The sequence below is a fragment of the Tenrec ecaudatus genome, chromosome 15 (assembly GCF_050624435.1).
Source record: "Tenrec ecaudatus isolate mTenEca1 chromosome 15, mTenEca1.hap1, whole genome shotgun sequence".
Taxonomy (NCBI): domain Eukaryota; kingdom Metazoa; phylum Chordata; class Mammalia; order Afrosoricida; family Tenrecidae; genus Tenrec; species Tenrec ecaudatus.
The window spans coordinates 56,808,784-56,829,905 of record NC_134544.1 but is presented as its reverse complement, the minus strand read 5'-3'; the positions used below and the strand labels follow the sequence as shown (position 1 = coordinate 56,829,905).

The following is a 21,122-nucleotide window of genomic DNA, read 5'->3' as shown; positions in this document are numbered from 1 at the left end:
TTAGGGTCATAGGATGTCACTGAAGAAGTGACCATTTGAAATGAGATTTGTTGATGAGTAAGGATGGCAGGTAGTCTCTTGGGGCCATAAATCAAGACAATACTCTCTCATATACAGCCCAAGGCGGACAGTGAGATTTCACTCCAGAAGTCAAACATCTTAATCAGAGTGACCCGAGGACAGACGAAAGCAGCTGCAGCTGTTTCACCGTAATAGCCATTCCCTCCAAGCAGCTGCCCATCCGTCCATTCCTGATGCCCTGGATGCTGACCGATCTTGGTCCCTGCCCTACCCCAGCCATGCCTTTGGAGATTTCCCACTGATGTTGTGAGTCAACTATATCCTTCCATTTACCTTTTAGCTGGATTGGTTTTGGCTGTTTGCACCTAAAAGCATAATCCTAATTCAGATAGACTGGAGATTCCTAGGTAGAACGAATAGGAAGCTCCCTAAGACATTACACTATTTCTTGTCTGTTTGCTCACACGTCTCTCCCCCTTTCTTTTAGCATCGTCTCTGTATTTTCTCCCATAGTGTGATACAGGTTAGCATGCAGTGGTTCCCAAAATGTGCAGTGCCATCCCCTAGAGTGTGCTAGAGTGATTCAGGTGAGCTGCAAAAGCAGAAACGAACATTTTAACCCTGGACCATGGGGTGTAGTACACAAGTTTTTTATAGCCAGGGAAGTGCTGAGAATTTTTTTCTTTTTCTTTTTTTTCCAGGAAGGCAATAGAGTGTGTAGGAGGAAGGGATAGAGAAGATGAAATGAAAAGACAAAAGCAGCAGCAGGAGAGGTGAAAAAGAAAATGCGAACACAGTGAAGAAAGCTGATGGTGCCCGACTATCAAAAGATAAGCCTCTGGGGTCTTAAAGGCTTGCAGGTAAACAAGCAGTCATATAGCTCAGAAGCATCAAAGCCCACATGGAAGAAGCACATCAACCTGTGTGACCACAAGGTATAGAAGGAACCAGGTATCAGACATCGAAGAACAAAAACTAATATCAGTGGGTGCCTACCTTCCCAACACGATTGCTGAAGACAAATGTGTGCATAAGCAAATGTGGTGAAGAAAGCTGCTGGTACCCGGCTATCAAAAGATATAGTGTCTGGAGTTTTAAAGGCTTGAAGATAAACAAGCAGCAATCTAGCTCCAAAGCAACAAAGCCCACATGGAAGAAGTACACCAGCCAGTGTGACCACGAGGTGTCCACGGGATCGGGTATCAGGCATCAAAGAACAAAATATCTTATCTTATCATTATAAATGAGGGTAAGTGCAGAGTGGAAACCCAAAGCTCATCTGTAGGCAACTGGACACCCCCTTACTGAAGGGCCGAGGGGAGGAGATGAGTCAGTCAGGTTGCAGGGTAACAATGATGAAACATACAACTTTCCTCTAATTCTTAAATGCTTCTTCCTCCCACTATCATGATCCCAATTCTACCTTACAAATCTGGCTACACCAGAGGATGTACACTGGCACAGATAGGAACTGGAAACACAGGGAATCCAGCACAGATGACCCCTTCAGGACCAGTGGTGACAGTGGCAATACCGGGAGGGTGGAGGGTAGGTGGGGTAGAAAGGGGGAACCGATTTCAAGGACCTACATATAACCTCCTCTCTGGGGGATGGACACCAGAAAAGTAGGTAAAGGGAAATGTTGGACAGTGTAAGATATGACCAAATAATAATAATTCATAAATTATCAAGGGTTCATGAGGGAGGGGGAAGCAGGGAGGGAGGGGAAATATGAGGAGCTGATATTAAGGGCTCAAGTAGAAAGCAAATGTTTTGAGAATGATGATGGCAACAAATGTACAACTGTGCTTGACACAATGGATGTATGGATTGTGATAAGAATTTTATGAGCCCCCAATAAAATGATTTTAAAACAAAAAAAGAAAAGGTGAAAGCAGGCCCAGTTGAGATGCTCCTTCTGCCACCTGGGCAAGGAACACGCTCCTGACACTCACAAATCCTCCTGCATCACAGCAAGGTGTGTGCCCGATGAGCACTTCGAGTCTTAAAGAGGTTGAGCGTATTTCCCAGGCATTTTAAAACTCCTTTGGGTGTTTCCTGTCACAGATTATTGATCCCTGAGAACAAAGCATTCATAGTTAGACATTTTGCTTACCAAGTTTTAAAATGTTCCTTAAGATGCTGTAGAACTTTCGCCACCACGTGGCCAAAAGAGCTAGAAGTCTCAGCACTCTCTTCGATCTTGAGCGTGAAATCAGGGGAAGGCAGAATGCTTAAATCTATCATTGTTTTATCATATCTTAACGTTTTTTCTTCATGAACACTTGGCGCTACCTAGAGAAGAAGAGTTACAATAAAAAAAAATTAAGTCCCAAGCACACATTTAAGATTCACTTTAAAGCTCATTAGTCATGGCAGGCTAGGTTGTGCCGAGGTTACAATGAGCCCAATATGCCAGGAGCTTCATATGACAGACATTTATTTCTCACTCACGCAACACACTTATTACAAGGCCTCTGTACCACATTGACGAGATGGTCAGGGCTAACCTCACAGAGGGTCTTGCTGTGGTGGCTGTGCCACTGGCATTTTGAACGCGAGCAGGTTCACCCACAGGCTGCAACAGAGCTTCTACATGAAGACAGACTAGAAAGAAAGGCCTACTGGATTAATTCCCCAAACCAGCCACGGAAAACCTTATAGATCCCAGCAGACATTTGAAATGTCAGCAGGGGGATTAATCACTCTGGGAAGATGTACTGTTTGGTGAAGCAGAAGACCCGTGAGGATGAAGACCCTTGGTGAGATGAATTAGCACAGTGGCCACAACGCTGAGCTCCAGCAAGCTGTTGGCATGAGGATGATACAGGACAAAGCCCTGATTTACTCTGTTATACCAGGAGTTGTAGAAAACTAGACAGCAATCATCTATCTAGACCTGTACATCTATCTATCTATCTATCTATCTATCTATCTATCTATCTATCTATCTAGTCTACCATCTACTTCTCTGCACCACACAGGCACCCAAGAATCTGACTGACGCAGGTGCTGCCATCTCCTGGCTCATCATAATGGGACGCACAGCTTTCTTTGTGCTCTCAGCAGACATAGAATGGATGGGCTTTTCACCATCCCAGTCTACAAATCACCCTCGTCATTTCTCCTCCTACTTTACTGGCCAGAACTTGCTGAATGGCACCACCTCAAGGAGAAGCTGAGGGGCGGATGGTCTGTGAACTAAGTATGACGGGCCAAGTTTCTTACTGAGTTTTCTTTTTATGGGGGTGTCTGTATGATATTTATCCAGAGCTAGTCAACTGAAATGCACGTTAGTTATTCTTTAAATGAATTCCCAAGTGCATATATTTGCTTTTTAATAATTTAAATGTAAATGTATTGGCATGCAACCTGAGGCAGTCTTAAGAGAATTATTAAAAAACATCTTCAAATAAATTCCTGTATCAAAAACAAAAGCCAGAGAGAGGTCTGCTGTGGGCATGGCTGAAAAGAGGCTGTCTCCATTAAAGAACTGTATCCTGAATAATTTCAGATCCTGAATTATAAACTGATACTTTCCTATTAGATCCCCAACTATATGTGTGTGCATGCATATATATATATAAGAGAGAGAGAGCAAAACATTAAGTGGTTGAACAGAAACTGGTAACTTGTTAATTCTGATTTATGAAAGAGTATTTAACATAATGTTTTCCCACAATGCAGTCAGCATAATTTTTTCACCTGCTAAATTTGTGTATTCCTTATACAAGGTTCCCCTTCAGTCCCTGCTACTTTGTGGCTTTGCATGATGAAACACGAGCTGCATTAGGAAAAATAATTTGCAGGCAATTTAACAATGCGGCTAAATTCACTAATTCTGGAGAAATGCTGCTTGAGTTTGAACGCCAGCTCTACCTGTGGGATCTCAGGTAACTTACTTAACCGTTTTATGTCGTTGAAAACGGGAAAATAGTAATACTTACCTTCTAGGGTGATGGATGGGAGGTCTTGGGTCACGGCCTGACCGGCAGCTTATAAAGATGGAGACTTGAAAACTACAACCTTATTTTATATGGTTTTTAAAAAATAAATCATTTTATTGGGGCTCATACAACTCTTACCACAATCCATACAAACACCAATTGTTTATATGGGTTTTATTGTATTTTTAAAATGAGGCTTTTGATACGGAAATGCATTTGTTATAACTAGATAAATCTGCTAGTGTCGCTTAGAGACACTAGAATGCAAGCAAATTGAAGCATAGAATGGAATGAAACAGGAATGATGGCAGCTAGCTATTGGCAATGACTTTCTAACTGTTAAGGGTACTGCTAAAGGGGAGACCTTGGGAGGGCAGCAAGAGTTAAAGGCAACAGAAGTAAATCTTCTTATATGCACAGTCCCGCAATGACGGTGAGCTTGCAAGCGATGCTTGGAGAGATATGCAGGCTGAATGAGATGGAAGGTAGGCCCACATATATATGCAGGTTTGATGGAGGATATTTTTATGTTTGTATTTACCTTTGCCACAAGGCTTCTGTGAATGTGATGGAGCATATGAGGGCAAGGTTTGAACACTTAATAGACATAACCAGACACCTTGAGGGCATGTGTAGTTGGGCTTGGGGACCAAGGACAACACTTTAGGGGAACACCAAGGTTAGTTGGCATAATATAGTCCACAAAAAATAGTGTTCTACATTCTTCTTTGGAAGTAGCAACTGGACTCTTTCAAAGTTTGTGAGTAGCCATCTACGGTGCAACTATTGATCTCGCCCTGTCCAGAGGAAAGAAACGAAAACTGAAGACCCATGGAAACAATTAATCCAACGGATGAATGGACTGGAAGGAAATCAGTCTCCACACCTTGAGACCAGAAGAGCTAGATGGTGCCCAGCTCCCACTACTAGCAACTGCTCTGAACGGTATTACATGGTCCTAGATAGAGAGGGGCAGAAATGAGGAACAAAACTCAAAATCACAAATGACCAGTCTTACTGATCTCATGCTAACTGATGAACCCCCGGGTCTATGGCTCTTGGCCAACCTTCAGGTCTGGAATTGAACTCACCTCTATGGCTTAATTTTTGGCTGAACCATAGAGAGGTCTATAAGGGGAACAATGACGCTAGTGGAGAACACAAGCCTGAGAATGACCAACCAGAGGAGATTGAAAGGCAGCATTTTCTCCAGGACAAAATTCAGAAAGGTTAGGAAAGAAGGAAGGCAAAATGGGGAGTAATTGGAGAAAGTTATGTTTTGTTGTGGGGATAGCAGTGAATGAGATGAAAAACAAGGGTACCCATTTATTGAATGTGAAGTCAATTTGGTCTTCGGTCATCTAATTCACAATAAAAAGGTGTTGTTTTTAAGTACTGCTAAAATGTTTGTAAAATTTTATTGTCCAATATGAGAACATTTCCTTTAAAAATAAGGTCCTATATGTGTGAGAATGATCAAATGTATTGAATTATTTTATCCTAGGGTATTATCTAATGGGACAATAAAATTATTGTGTGAATAGGGGATTGGAGCAGGGGCTTTCAAGGTATTTTAACTGTAATCAGTATTAACAAATGGCACTCCCCATGATTTATGTGTGCAGGAGACACACACAACCACACTGACCACCACACATTGGAAACAAGGTCCACGACATGTGCACATGACTTACCATGCACAACGCACTTCACTATTTTCTCTTTTAGTCTTCTTATTCGGCTTTATTTAACTTACATATTTTAATGCATGGCTCTGACTCTCTAAAATTATTTCTCAAACCACACTGGGTCAAAACTTTGCAGTTTGAAAAAGAGTGAAACACGGGATTCTGGAACGTCAGCTTCCATAGAAGCATCGCCTGACATTCTGACACAAGTGACTTTTAAAGAGGCACTGTAGCCCCTGGCAACCAGGAGTTCACAGTTTAAGCTCTGATACCACGTTCTCCTTAGGACGTGGATGATGTGATTTACAATCCTTGGATCACACAGGCTGGCGTGCTTCTTCCATGTGGATTTAGTGATGCCTCACTTAGACGACAACCCTTTAGGGATGAAAGGGGAAGCCCCACATCCATTTACAGATCTACACACACACACACACACACACACACACACACACACACACCCTGTGGTGAGCTCCCTCTGACCATAACCTAGGGATGCCAATAGCCTGGTTATCTGACAGAAAGAGTGATAGAGACGATTGCAGTAGATTAAAAGGTAACATTTGATTTAAGTGGTTCAAATGTAACATTCTGATTTGATCCCCTTTTGACTCATTTAAAAGTTCTAGCAGTTCCCCCTCCGGGAAGAGTATGCCACAGAGGACACCACTGAACTAAGAGGGAAACAGAGAGAGAGAGAGAGAGGGAGAGGGAGAGGGAGAGGGAGAGGGAGAGGGAGAGGGAGAGGGAGAGGGAGAGGGAGAGGGAGAGGGAGAGGGAGAGGGAGAGGGAGAGGGAGAGGGAGAGGGAGAGGGAGAGGGAGAGGGAGAGGGAGAGGGAGAGGGAGAGGGAGAGGGAGAGGGAGAGGGAGAGGGAGAGGGAGAGGGAGAGGGAGAGGGAGAGGGAGAGGGAGAGGGAGAGGGAGAGGGAGAGGGAGAGGGAGAGGGAGAGGGAGAGGGAGAGAGAGAGAGAGAGAGAGAGAGAGAGAGAGAGAGAGAGAGAGAGAGAGAGACCGGTCCCACCATGAGACACATGTCCCCTCACCGACCCACAGCTCTATGGGGCACAGCACTAGACACACAGTACAGGAATTGTGCCTGGTCTGTGTACCCCTCCCATTCCCTCCCCCACCCCACCCCCACATACACACAAGGAGAAAAGCAAAGGAGTGCAACAGAGCAGCAAGGGGAGCCAAACAAAGAAGCCCAGAGAAATCCTGAAATCCAACTTGGGGGAGCAGAGGTTGACACCTCATCAGACCCATCGGAAAACATTTCTAAGGTTTCAACAGGCAGACCTGGAACTATTTAAAAGCTCCCCCTCCACCCCCAGCCCCCCATGTCTAGCTTTACAATCCTAAGGAGAAAACAAGGGAACCAACAGGGGAGGAGGGGCACGGGAGAGGAGGAAGTGGTGGAAAGGGAAGGGGGAGCTACCAAACTCAGGGACAAGGGAACAAACAAGAGATCTAAAATCAATGGTGAGGAGTGCGTAGGATGCCTGGTGGGGCTTGATCAAGTGCAAGCCCAGAGGAATTCCTGAGAGCTGAATGAAGGTCCAACATGACAGTGGGACAGGAGGAAAAGTAAAAGGGATGTGAATAGGCAGGCTAGATTAAAATCTAACAGCTTATGATTTGTTCTCTCTTTTGGCCCATTTTAAAGTTGCTCTAGTTTTTAATGTTTTGTTTCCTTTTCAACTGGGGCTTTCTCTATTTTATTTTGTTATTGTTGTTAGGTTTTTTTGACTCTTTGTTTTGTGTTTCTTTTATGGTTTTTAGCATATGAAACCAGGTATGGGTGAATCTACAGAGACAGTACCTGGATTACTGATCCCTTGGTGGGTAGAGCAGGGGAGGACGGGGAGCAGTGGACAGCTAATAGCAAGGAGGACAGGGTTAAAGACAATGCTCTAACATCGATTGTAGCAATGACTGCACAACTCTTCTTGAGATGATGGAACTATTGAATTGTATAATATTTGTGATAATGATTATTGACTTGCATGCTATTGATAATGATTACTGAATTGTATATTATGTCCCAATAAAACTTTATAATACATGCACATTCACAATGAGGCAGTGTATTCTCATATGAAACTTTTATGGAGAACAAGAAGACAGGGTCGAAAAGGGGAAAGTTTAGCAAAGATGCCTTATCATGTGACCTCTCCCCTCAGTTTGATTCTGCAGGGAGCCCTGAGCATATTTAACTCCAAGAGCAAAACCTTTGGAGACGGTGTGTGTGTGTGTGTGTGTGTGTGTGTGTGTGTGTGTGTGTGTGTGTATGTGAAGGAGTCAGCAGTAGCAACGGCTGAGACTGGTACAAGGGATCCCTGGGTTGGAGACCAAATTATATGCTAATCAGGAGACCATGGTTCAGTTGCTCCCCACAGTGTATATTATATACAGATAATTTTACAAATCTGATAATACCATTTGCATATTAATATCATGTGTATGTGTCTGTTGGGGAAAGAAATTCACTTACTAGCAAATGCACTTGGGGTTTATGTTACATAAAAGAGTTCTCGATTGAATATAGGAGACCTGGCAGAGATGCAATTTAGTATGGCAACATGTTCTTTATGTCAATATTAACATGTAAGCCCAAACCTGTATCTATTAAGTCAATTCTGATTTGTAGTGACCCTCTAAGATCAAGAAGAACTGCCTCATAGTGTTTCCTAGGCTGTAATCTTCATGGAAGCAAGACTGCCACATCTATTTCTCCTGCGTAGCATTTGGTGGGTTTGAGCCTTTAACCTTTAGGTTAGCAGCCCAGCACTTAATCATTGGGTCGTCAGAATTCCGGATTAGTATAAAAAACTCCAAACCCACTGCTGCTGCAACATTTCTGATCCTTAGCAATCCTGCACACAGAGCAGAATTGTTCCACGCTGTTGCCATAACTAAATTGTTACCAAACAGACAGCCACGTCTTTCTCCGCAAGACTGATACATAGATACGTTTAGTTTTCAAGGTAAATCAGCAGTCCATTATGTCAAAAATTAGGGAGTGTTATCATTTACAGACCTCTTGTTCTGTCGACAAAACTTATACTAACTGCTTTCCGTACATACATGTTAAGGCAGGTATCATTATTCCCAATCAATAGGCAGTGAAATGGACGTCTACAGAAGTTCACAAACTTTCCCTAGATTAAGAGTTGGTAAACTTCCAAGTCAGGCTTTGAACTCAAGTTGCTTTTCCTGGACATCTTCCCTTGTGAAAACAGCAATTCTTTCCAAGTTCTCGCTCTGTGTTATTACACTGCAAATACAAGTAGAAGTAGCTATCTCTGGGTTAGAGTCTCGTGTGTCCTGAATTGGTTTTCTTTATAAAACTCCTTGTTATCTAAAGACCACGCACTGTTTTGAAATCAACTTGTCAGGGAAGTATGAATATCATCCCACAGCCTGATTTTTGATGTTCAGATGCAATTAGTAAGCAAATTAAGAGAGAAAAAAATCCAAGTATGCTCTTGGGTCTTGCTGTTACCTTTATTGGACTGAAGGTATTCTCAGTTGCCAGAGTCTGGTTTGCCAGTTCAGATACCCAGCCAAACTGCTCTCTCGTCTTCTCCATCAGGTATGCGGTGTCTTCCAAGTGATCCTGGGTCATCTGGAGGACCTGCGCGTATTGCTGACTGGCTATGTTGACCAGTTTCGCAGCCTCATTGAGTTCGATGTGCAGTGCAGGTACACTGGGACAGTCTAGTAGAAACAAAAGTAACCTGGTTCAAGAAAATGTGCACGAAGTTTGGAATTGGGCAGAAGAGGGTTAAAATCCCAGTCTTTATACTTTCTAGCCTTTTGACTTGGGTGCCAACAGGGAAGGTAGTCATTGGACTCCCCCAGAGGCTTGGTGACTTGCTGAAAATAGGCCACAGCCTTGGAAACCCAATGGCACAGTTCGACTCCTCACACCTGGGCACTGCCACCCACTCGATGGCAACTCCCGAGTCTCTGGACCCCGTGCATTTTCAGCGAGGCCAAGTGGGAATGAGTGAAATAAATAAATAAATCGCCCCGCGGCTCAATGGTGGCGGTTCAGTTAATAGCACTTTCTTTTGTCTCCCTTTCCCTCCTTACTTCACTCTTTCCGAAGGTCATTAGCAGCATAGGGTGGGACATTCTGCGTCTTCTCCTTCAGGGGTTATGTGTGGGACTGCTGTTCTCCACCGCCTTGAAGGAGAGCGTGTCACCTTGCAATTGACGTGTCCCACTGCTGGAGGCCTGCAATGCACCCTGTCTCTGACGGTGGAAACGGCGACACTGGGCTCAGCCGGAGCACCGTCATCCTGAGCGAGGAGTGTGGACCAGAGCCCGACTCAGACGTCAGTTGTCTTGTATGAGTGGGAAGAAAGCTTTATGGCAAAACCCACTAAGATTCTGTAGTAGTTTTCTCTTACTGCACAATAACCTTCTGAATTGCAGCCAACAAACAAACAAACATGAAAACAGAACCCTTGAGTTGGTCTCCTAGCTGCCCTAGAGGGCAGGCAGAACTGCCCCTTGGGGGTTCTTAGACTGTATATCTTTAGAGAAGCAGCCCGCCACATCTTTCTCCTGTGGAGCTGCTGCTGGGGGTTCTAACTCTTGACCTTCCGGTTGGTAGTTAACTGTTTGAACCACTGTACCATGAAATGGGGAAGAGATGGTTTCTACAACAAACGGGGCTGGCAAAACTGGATTCTGCTCACAGAAGATTGAAACAGACCCACACCTCAGTCCACACACAAAATTGAGCTCAAGACAAATGGAAGACTTCAACGTTAACCCAGAACTGTAAAGATCACTAGAGAAAAAAATCAGAATCAACTTAGGGGCTTTCATACATGGCATAAACACACCATCAAAATCATTAAAAAAAATACACACACAGCAGAAGATAAAATCGATGACTGGGGACTCCCCAAGACCCTTAGGTGCATCCAAATTTACACCAAAAGAGTCCAAAGAGAAGCCACATACTGGGAAAAAATTTTAGCAATGACCTACTGGACAAAGGACTAATCTCTAAAATCATAGAAAGTTCAGCATCTCCACAAGAAGTAGACAAATAATCTAATTTAACAATGGGCAGAGGACATAGTGAGTTCACCAAAGAAGACTTTCAGGTGGCTAACACGCATACGGAGAAATGCTCATGGTCCAGCGAGGGATAAATCAAAACCAGGATGAGATGCCGCTGGGTGAGTGGCTTGCTCTTGTTCACGTTCCTGTTCCTTGCTCTTCCCTTTCTCCTTCTTTTCCCGCCCACCTTCCATTCACAGCTCCCTCTCCTTTCCCTGCCCCACCTGCCCCCGGCCCTGGCCTTGTCACAGTCTTCAAAGCCTTTTCTTTTGGCGTTAAAACCATTTTTTCCCTTTATAGTAACGGTGTCATAACTTTGCTGAGCATCATTCCCTCCCATTTTGTGCATGCCATGAGGGGGTCGACAGGCTCACCACTGTTTTTAAGGATACATTATATTCCAGTGTACATATATATCAGAGTTTATTTACCCATTCCTCCGCGAATGATATTTTTTTATTATTCCTATCTTTTTGTTATTATAGAAATTTGTCATAAAGATGGATGTACATATATCGGTTCATGTTTTGTTCTCCACTTTTTATAAAAAAAAACCAGTTTTGTTGACATTTCATCCACATAGCCTATAATGCAAAAGTCTTTATTTCTTTATGGTATTTACCAAGGAGAGAGGTTTCAGGATCAAAGGTAGTTCCGTTTGCATGTGCTTGAAGAAATGCCATTTTGTTTTCAAAGAGGCTGTAAAGATCTGCAGCCTCAACAGCAATGGAACCAAGGGTTCCATCCTCTCCACTTCCTCTGAGATAGTTAAGGTTTATTGTGCCAACTTGGCCAATAAACACATGTGGGGTTAATTGAAAGGCGGAGAGATCAATGGCTCAGTGAGCCTCGCTTCACTAGTTCTCAGGTCTCTTGCTTTGTGATGGTCGGAACACGGTGCAGCTGCCTCAGCCAGTTCCCTGCTTCACCTGGCAAGGCTCACTTCCTGCAAGACATCACTGAGGGAGAAGCCACATGGACCTACCCCGATGCAGCCCTGGGTGCTGGAGCAGCTGTGTGGAGACCCCTGCCAGCACTGAGATGATTACACGTTCACTGACTCGGCTTTCCTCCTGCCGTCAGCATCATTGTGTGTGTTTTGTGAGATAGAAGAGGACTTTGTGGATTGGTGTTGGACATAAGGGTTAATAGTGGACTTGTGGGCTTGGTCAGCACTGGGCTGGTTTGTTTTCTTGATGTGCCCTTACCCTTTATAGAAAACTCTCTCTCATACATATGGGTTTCTGTGGATTTGTTTCTCTACAGTACCCAGACTAACATCCTCTCTAGAATTTATGATTTTCTGGCAGCTTTTTTTTGGCTAGGAGTATCTGTGTGAGGTGGTATCTCATTGTTGCTTTAATTTTATTTCTCTTGGGGCTATCAAACCTGAGGATCTCTTCATGTGATGTTTGGCCACCTGGCTGCCAACGTCAGTAAGTTGTCATTGGTGGTTTTGTTTTTCACTCTTCACAATAAAGAGGAATTCATGGCCCATATTTACTTATCGTTTTTCTCTTCTGTGCACGTCAGTGCTTGTTTGGTCTTTGACCCTGAGAGGGAGAGAGACAGAGAACTTCACAAGGACAATGAGGGGATTAATTAATGTAAAAATGGCGAGTTGACACATTTTGAAATACTAAGAGGTTTCAGGCCTAATGTGAGTCCTCCAGATGGGAAAGTGTATACTTGAAAAAAGCAGATAAATGCCAAATGCTTTTGTTTGGTTATTATGATTATTTTTAACCTCTGACCAGAATACCATGGAAACCTAAGAAAATAACAATTACTTACCTCCCCACAAGTAATCTCGACATTTTTGACATCTTTCTTGAAATTGGAAACACTCTGACACATTCTGGTCCAGGTGTCCGCCCAGCCCTCCGCCGGGCACCGGAACCCTGCTGGACGTCAGGCCTCCAGGTTGGGGCTCTGCAGCAACACGGCATTTTCATGTTATGTTATTAAAATTTCACTTTAAAGAAGTGGATATAATGTCATTTATTTTTCTTATCACTTCCTTCAAAAGCGCCCCCCCACCCCCAGTTCTCAGTATAGGAACGCATATTTGTGCAATCATTAGCTTGGAAATGTGATTACCTAATATAGTTGCATATACTCTAAAATCAAGCATGCTCATCACTGGAAGTTTACTATAGCACACACCCCCATCTAAATGCATACTTTCGCTGTCTAGAAGGAATCATGAAAATTGTTTATTTCACCTTTGAATTTTGTTGCCGCTGCGGAGAACATGCATGGCAGAACTGAGAGCAATCCAACCCCTGCCACACTGAGCTACAGCGACCACATGCTCCACGGGTACAACCTTTCTCAGCTTCCTTTGCTCAGTTGTTCTTCCAGGCACCCCCCCTCCCCCATTAACGTAAACTCACTGCCCCCTCAGGTGGCGATGATTTGAAAATCAAATCTCTTAATCTGCTTTGGTCTATTTTATTCCACCCACATAGTTCTTAGAAGAAGGTAACACTCAAAGCACACCTATTTTTACTGTAAACAAAAACTGATGTTCGCTTTTTAAGAAGATTTCAGGGATATTTTTGGCTGAAGGTTTAATGATTATCTCTGGACAATAGTTCCTTTCAAGGGTCAATTTACCCTCCGTGGCTCCATACAGTCTAGAGCCCACGGGAATTTGAAATTGTGCTCTCTGCCTTTTCCTCTTTGTTCAAGTGTATTCTGTGGAATCTTTGGTTCAGCTGTTCAGCCGTGATAGGCACTATTCCGTTGTGGTCTCATGGCAAAGGAGGCCATCAGTTCATAGAGGCAGTTAGTCACACATTCGATATCCTCTTTTCATGACTCTCTTCTCTCATTGCTACAGATGCATAGAAACCAATGGTGCCTTGGATGAAACCAGTGAGGAGGTAGAAGCACCAAACAAATTACTTAGCCAATTAACAGATGTCTTATTAAACTATGACCCTAGATTCAAAATCAAGGAAACCAAGCTCATGAAATGTACAGCTGGACATAAGCAGCCTCAACTATTACTCATTTATTTATTGAAAATATATCTATAGGAGCCCTGGTGGAACAGTGGTTATGTGTTGTGCTGCTAGCCACAAGGTTAGCAGTTCAAAACTACCAGCCACTGGGGAAAGACAAGACAGTCTACTTCAGTAAAAATAGTCTCAGAAACCCACAGGGGCAGTTCTACCCTGCCCTACAAGGTTACTATGCGTTGGAATTGACTTGTTGGGAGTGAGGAACATATCTATCACAAATATTTTGCTATTTCAACTTTTTATAGGAGAACAACTTATTGACAGAAATTACAATAATTGGGCTACGTAACCCTACATGTAAACAGTTCAATTTTCCACCATCTTTAACCCACTTTCCCCTTTCTTTCCCCCCACTGGTTACCACAAATAAACTTTGGTTGCTCTACTTTTGCCTTTTTTATATAAGTGAGGTCAATACAACATTTGTTTTTTTGTAGTCGACTTATTTCGCTCTGCATAACGTCTTCAATTTCCACTTGCATCACAGTATGTATCAAGACTTTCATTTCTCCCGCTGGCTGAGTAGTCCCTTGTGGTTGCGAACCACATTTCATTTATTCATTCATCTATTGATGGGGGTTTAGCTTTCCATCTCTTGGTTATTGTGAATTGTGCAGCATCAAATGTTGGGGGACAAGTCTCTCTATCAGACTCTGCTTTCAAGTCTTTGTAGCACAAGTAATGTAGGAGTGGAATTGCTGGGTCATAAGCAAGTTGTCTTCACTAGAGGAATTGTTACCATATTTCAGACAATGAATTCCACTTTGCACTCCCACTAGCAATGTACGAGGGGGTAGCCCCCACAAAAAGGAATTTTTTTCCCACAGCTATGCATTTAAATTTTTTTTACAAAACAACCTTAACATCTTCAAAGTACTCTCCATTACACTTAATATATTTGTCAAATCTGGAATTTTGTTCTTGGAAACATTTTAAAAACTCATCTGTTTGGATGACTGACAGCACCTCCTTTGTTTTTTTCTTCACCTTTTCTATGTCATCAAATTGCTGTCCTTTCATGTCCTTCTTCATTTGCAGAAAAAAAAGTCCCATGGAGTGAAGTCAGGTGAATAAGATGCATAAGGAAAGAGAGGAATGCTGTTTTTTGCCAAAAACTGGTGCACTGAGATGGCTGCGTGAGAAATTGCATTAGCATGGTGGCAAAACCAGTTCCCCGTCTGCCACAAGTCAGGCCTTTTTAGGTCGCACACTGTTATGCAATCTTTTCAAAACCTCTAAATAGAAAGCCTGATGAACAGTCTGACTTGGTGGAACGAACTCCAAATGCACTACAAGTTGACATTTCCGCCAGCTCAGGAAGCTGATGGATGTCCAGAATGAGATTTGTCATAAATCAACATTTTCACCTTTTTTGAAACGAGAAAACCAGTTGTACACTTGAGTTTTTCCCATAGCACTGTCCTTGTGAGTTCTGTTCAATATCACAACAGTTGCTGTGGCATTTTCCCCAAGCAGGAAACAAAATTTCACAGCCACATGCTGTTCTCTTAAATTGGCATCACAAAAAACAAGGTTTGAGTGAAACTGCTTTTATGAAAAAATTCACTGTGACCAGAGAGAACCTTCCCAGATGATGCCACTGGGTGCTCTAACTCAGAGCAAGTTGCTCAATACTCACCTTTGGGGGTGGGGAGAGTATACTATGAAAACTCCACCCAGCAGAGCTTTTTTCCATTTTTTGAGGGGGTACCCCCTTGTATAAGAGTTGCAATTTCCTCACATCCCCACCAACATTTGTTATTTTCTGTTCCTTTAAAGTTTATCTTGTAAAATATTTACCATCCTAAATGGAAGTAAATGTTATTTCACTGTAGATTTTATGTGCATTTTGCTCAGAGCTAGTAATGTTGAACATTTTCCCAGAAACTCCCTGAAGCCCCCTGTTACGCTCATATACTACAGTTCATCTGTCAGTTGTAGCACACGGGAGGCCGGCAAGTTGGGGTAAGGCTGGAAGCCATGCCACAGGTATTCCAGATGCCGACAGTGCCACGCATGGCAGGACATGTTTCATCAGAACCTCTGGCCCAGTGGTTCTCAACCCGTGGCTCGAGACCCCTGTGGGGACCGACCCTTTCACAGGGGTCGTCCGATTCATAACAGTAGCAAAATGACAGTTATGAAGTAGCAACGAAAATAATTTTATGGTTGGGGGGTCACCACAACATGAGGAACTGTATGAAAGGGTCTCGGCATTAGGAAGGTTGAGGACCACTGCTCCAGGCTAAGATCTATTAGGAAGAAAGGTCTCGTGATCCACTTCTGAAAATTAGTCAGTAAAAATTCCAGGAATCACAGAATATTGCCCAAGACTTCTACTTGCTTGCTTGGGGCACGCCCTCAGGAGAGTGACACCATGTTCGGTGGTAAAGTGCAGGGCTGGCAAAGGCAAGCGGACACAGTGAGGTGGATGATAGAGTGGCTGCAACAATGGAGTCAAAGAGGTCATTGATCATGAACGTGGCATTGAATGGACACAATAAGAACTAACAACAGCAAATGGTCTTGTCCACTGACCTGCCTGCTTTCCTTTCTCTGAACTGAGCTCCCGGAAGTCAGGGCTGTATCATAATCACTGTTTTATTCTCAGCACCTAGATGAGCTGAGCACCTGTTTGTAGAACTGGGATGACACATTCTAGACCAATAGGACACCAGCTCCTTAACTGACCCCAGGGAGGTAACACATCACAGCATTTCAATCACATCAAGACAGCACCTCAGAACTCTCCTAGGCAGCTACTTCCGGTGCCATCACTGATATATGTATGTCATCCAGTCTCCCTATCTAAGGGAGGCCTGTTGGGGCAGTGGTTATGCATTGAGCTTTTAACTGAAAGGTTAGCAGTTCAAAACCATTAAGCACTCTTTGGGAGAAAGACTGGGCTTTCTACTCCTGTAAAGAATTACAGTCTTGGAACCCACTGGTGCAGTTCTACATTGTCCTCTAGGGTGACTCTGAATCGGCATCAACTCAATGGCAGCGGGCTCCCTCTCTGCTCTGCTTTTCCCCTCGTAGGGAAATTCAGCTCACAAACAGTCTATGTAGAATTAGAACCCAGATCTTTTGGCACCCACTACCCACAAAACACAATCTCATCTATTCTTTCCAGGGATTTCTGAATCAAGTGATGCCGATTTCAAGAGCCATTGTAGTCTCTTTTGACAGAATCAGGAATTGGAGTGTAGGAAGGCCACAAGAGAAAAGAAGTTATTCCATAAGAAGACTAACATGAAACCACATTCAGTAAAATAAAAAAAAATATTAAATACCAATATATTTTAGATGTTTGTTTTGCCTTCCTTTCATGGTGGTCATTACTCACTTTTTGCTGTTTTTCTACATTGGGCTCAGGAAATCATGACAAAGAAGTCTGCCTGGCATACAGCGTGCACGCAGTAGATGAGGACAAGAGGGATATATTAGTCGGGAACCGATTACAGGGATCTACATATCACCTCCTCCCTGAGGGGCGGACAAAAGAAAAGTGGGTGAAGGGAGACATCGGACAGGGCAAGATATGACAAAACAATAATTTATAAATTATCAAGGGTTCATGAGGGAGTGGGGAAGGAGGGGGTAAATGAGGAGCTAATGCCAGGGGTTTACGTGGAGACCAAATGTTTTGAGAATGATGAGGGCAATGAATGTACAAATGTGCTTTACACAATTAATGTATGTGTGGATTGTGATAAGAGTTGTATGAGCCCCTAATAAAATAATTTTAAAAAGAGGGATGTATTAGTTTCCTATTGCTGCTGTAACACAGACTTGGCCGCATATCTAGTGGCCAAAAGTCTGGAAGGGGTGTTACTGACATAAATTGGAGGTGCTGGTAGGACTGGCTCATTCTGAAGACGTTAAGGCAGTGGTTCTCAGCCCTCCTAATGCCATGACCCTTTAATGAAGTTCCCCTTAAAATTTCTAGAGGCACCCGCCTTCCTCGACAATTCATTCCTGTGCTGCCATCTCGGTTGGTTCTTTTCTGGCTTCCTCATCTACTTTTAATGCCACTTGGGATTACCTTGGGCCCACTTGCATAATGCAGACTAATCTCCCTATTTATTACATCCTAATTAGCGACCGTAATTTCCCCGTGCCCTGTGACTAACCTCGGCAGGGACTTGGAGGATTTGGACATAGATGTTTTTTCAGAGCCATTATTCTTCATCAACAAGAAGCGAAGGCCCCCAAATGTCAACTGATTAGGTCGTATTTCAAGGGACAATGGTTTCTCTCTCACAGGCCACCTGCCCAGATAAGTCATGAAAGTCCCATGCAAATATCCTGGCCCCAAAGTCTATTTTTGGTATTCTCAGGGCCTTCATTGCTTTGCTCCCCTTGCTGCTCTGTTGCACACTCTTAGGGTTTCGCCCCCATGTGGTAGGGTCAGATCCAGCACAATTCCCACACTGTGCCTCCAGTGTTGTCCCTAGTCCCACAATGGATCAGTGAGGAAAGTCGTTTCTCGTGGTGGGGGCCCCTATGGTCTTCTCTGTGCATTAGCTGCTCTGAGCAGGTTTTGTGGACCAGGATGTGTTCTACTCTCTCTCCTTCCCTCTTTGTTTGCTCCTGTGTGCTCTGATCAGACATGCCAATAGCTTCCATGCTGTCCTCTGAAGTGCATGCTTTGGGTTTCTGAGACAAGAAACGGGAGCAGCTAGCCTCTTCTTTCTGCCACAGAGAAGCTGGTGGACTTGAAATGCAAACCTCATGGGTAGCAGCCTAACATATATCCTACCGTTCTGCCAAGGCTCCTTAGCTACTTCAAGGAAATTGGCTACACAATTTTAAGCTTCTTCACAAACTGGGAACTGACAATCCTGCCTCATTTTAAAGAAATTACTCAGTGGTCAAGTAGAACAGAGCTGAGATCCTACACGTCAGCTAAAATAAAGAAAGAAGGCAAGTGCTTTTTTTTTTTTTTTTCATTTTCTTACTCTATTCTATTGGCATCTCTGCTTTTCAGCTTTGAAATTTTGCTCTTAAGAGAGGAAGCCGTTTTACAGGGTTTCCAGCAACAATGGAAGAGAGAACGTGTTTGGCAGAAGTCAAGGCTTCTTTTAAGAGGTTTTAACTTCAGTGAACCATAAATGGTCACTCCGAGAAATACAGTACACTGCCTCAGACATATCGACCATTTCCTCAAATGTGACATCACGATGCACAGAGAAATAAAGCCACCTTTTAACACTTGCCTCTGTCTGGTTTTCTTAAGCACTCTGCAGCATTCAGCATCCCAGCCACTGTGTCACGGACAGTTTCATAAACCGAGAGACTGAAATTACTAAACAGTTGGAAGAAGTTGGGAATGTCCCAAGTCGGTGGAAGATTTTCCTCCTTTGGCTCTTTGGCTAAAGCTGGAACAAAGTAAGGTTCGATTAAGTCTGTATCGGACAAGAAGTATGACTGAAAAGCCTTGTCAAAGCCTTGCTGCATCTGCTTGAAGACATGGCAACTTCTGTTGAAGAGAGAGGCCATGTCCACAGTCAACTGGCTGAACACACCCTCAATCTGGACCACGTCTTCTCCTTCCTCGATTTGCTTTTCAAGTGTGGGAGCATCGCTTTCATGATCATCATGGAAAGGAAACAAAAACCGATGGATCATTGTGATAAACTGCTCAATCTGTGGGGTGGGGTGGGGGAAAGAAATGGAAGAAGAGATTAAGTTTTTCCTTTGGGCCATTTTTTAGGGTTACTCATTTTATTAGAGCTCATACAGCTCTTATCACAATCCATACATACATCAATTGTGTAAAACACATTTGTACATTCATTGCCCTCATCATTCTCAAAACATTTGCTCTCTACCTAAGCCCCTGGCATCAGCTCCTCATTTCCCCCTCCTCCCTCCCCAAAACCCCTCCCTCATGAACCCTTGATAATTTATAAATTATTATCTTGTCATATCTTACCCTGTCCAACGTCTCCCTTCACTCACTTTTCTGTTGTCCGTCACCCAGGGAGGAAGTCACATGTAGATCCTTGTAATTGGTTCCCCCTTTCCAACCCACCTTCCCTCCACCCTCTCAGTATCGCCACTCTCACCACTGGTCCTGAAGGGATCATCTGTCCTGGATTCCCTGTGTTTCCAGTTCCTATCTGTACCAGTGTACATCCTCTGATCTAGCCTTTGGGCCTTTTTTTTTTTTTAAATCACCAACTTTAAAGTTAATGTATAGTAATCATTCTAAATGAAGAACAATTCTGGGCGAGGATGAGGTGATTAACTTAAAATAATCCACTCATACTTTTCCCGGTGTTTTTATAACAGACTTGGGTTGTGATTTTGGAAGTAGGATCTGAGGTTCGTCTGGTTTCAGTTTGTCAGTGATGCCCACAAAGGACATCTGTCAGTATTGCTGAAGAACCACAGCCTAATGCGCCAGTGGCAGCTGGCATGTCATGGTCTTCGGGCGCCATGGAGATTGTCCCAAAACCGTGGTGAAGGCTCTTGTTTTTCATTCACCTCTTTCTCTGTTCCTTTTTGTCTTCCGTCGAATGTTAGTGGCTTTATACTGTCCTCTTTCTCTCTTCATAAATTGATCTCAGTAAAGGAAAGATCAATCAATTTACACCGCCGCACAGCTGTCTGATGCAGCTCAACGGGTAACTCTGTTTAGGAATGGTATGCATAAGAGGGGTTACAGTTCTCTTGGGCTATCGGCAAAAGAATGTAGTTTTAATTATGGGATTTCAGGGACCACTTTGGGAGAGATTTTCTGGCAGTTGCCCAGGCTCCAGTTCATCTGTGTGCCCCCGAGTCCCGGCAAGAACAGGGTTGCCCTTATACATTAGTGATGCTTGATGTCTTGTTGAATGTTCTTGAACATGATCAACTCTCTAACATCTGTGCTGGGACATCCCAGTGCCATTCAGAGGATTCTTCAGGAAGTTTTGAAGACTGTGCCTTTCTCCATTCTGTGACACTCACTTTCCCGACGTGATCACTGAAGACAAAATGGGTGCATAACCTATCAAAAGATATAGCATCTGGGGTCTTAAAGGCTTGAAGATAAACAAGTGGCTATCTAGCTGAGAAGCAACAAAGCCCACATGGAAGAAGCACACCAGCCTGTGTGATCATGAGGTGTCAATGGGATCAGGTATCAGGCATCTAAGACCCAGAACAAAATACCCAATGTGAATGGGGAGGAGGGCATGGAGTAGAGACCCAATGCCCATCTGTAGACAATTGGACATCCCCTCACAGCGGAGTCACAGGGAAGAGATAAGCCAGTCAGGGTGCAGTATAGCACTGATGAAACACACAACTTTCCTCTAGTTCTTTGATGCCTCCTTCACCCCATTATCATGACCTCGATTCTACCTTA

At 43.6% G+C, this 21,122-nt stretch overlaps 1 protein-coding gene across 1 annotated transcript in view; it reads right to left on the bottom strand.

The window, feature by feature from the left end:
* Nucleotides 1-2,133: 2,133 nt before the first annotated feature.
* CLUL1 (clusterin like 1) overlaps nucleotides 2,134-21,122 on the bottom strand; it is a 33,207-nt gene continuing 14,218 nt past the window's right edge. The window contains exons 4-7 of the mRNA XM_075533116.1: nucleotides 18,985-19,414; nucleotides 12,531-12,668; nucleotides 9,160-9,374; nucleotides 2,134-2,316 (exon numbers count right to left, since the gene is read on the bottom strand). Of these exons, the coding sequence (XP_075389231.1) occupies nucleotides 2,134-2,316; nucleotides 9,160-9,374; nucleotides 12,531-12,668; nucleotides 18,985-19,414 (966 nt within the window). The remainder of the gene's footprint in view (nucleotides 2,317-9,159; nucleotides 9,375-12,530; nucleotides 12,669-18,984; nucleotides 19,415-21,122) is intronic.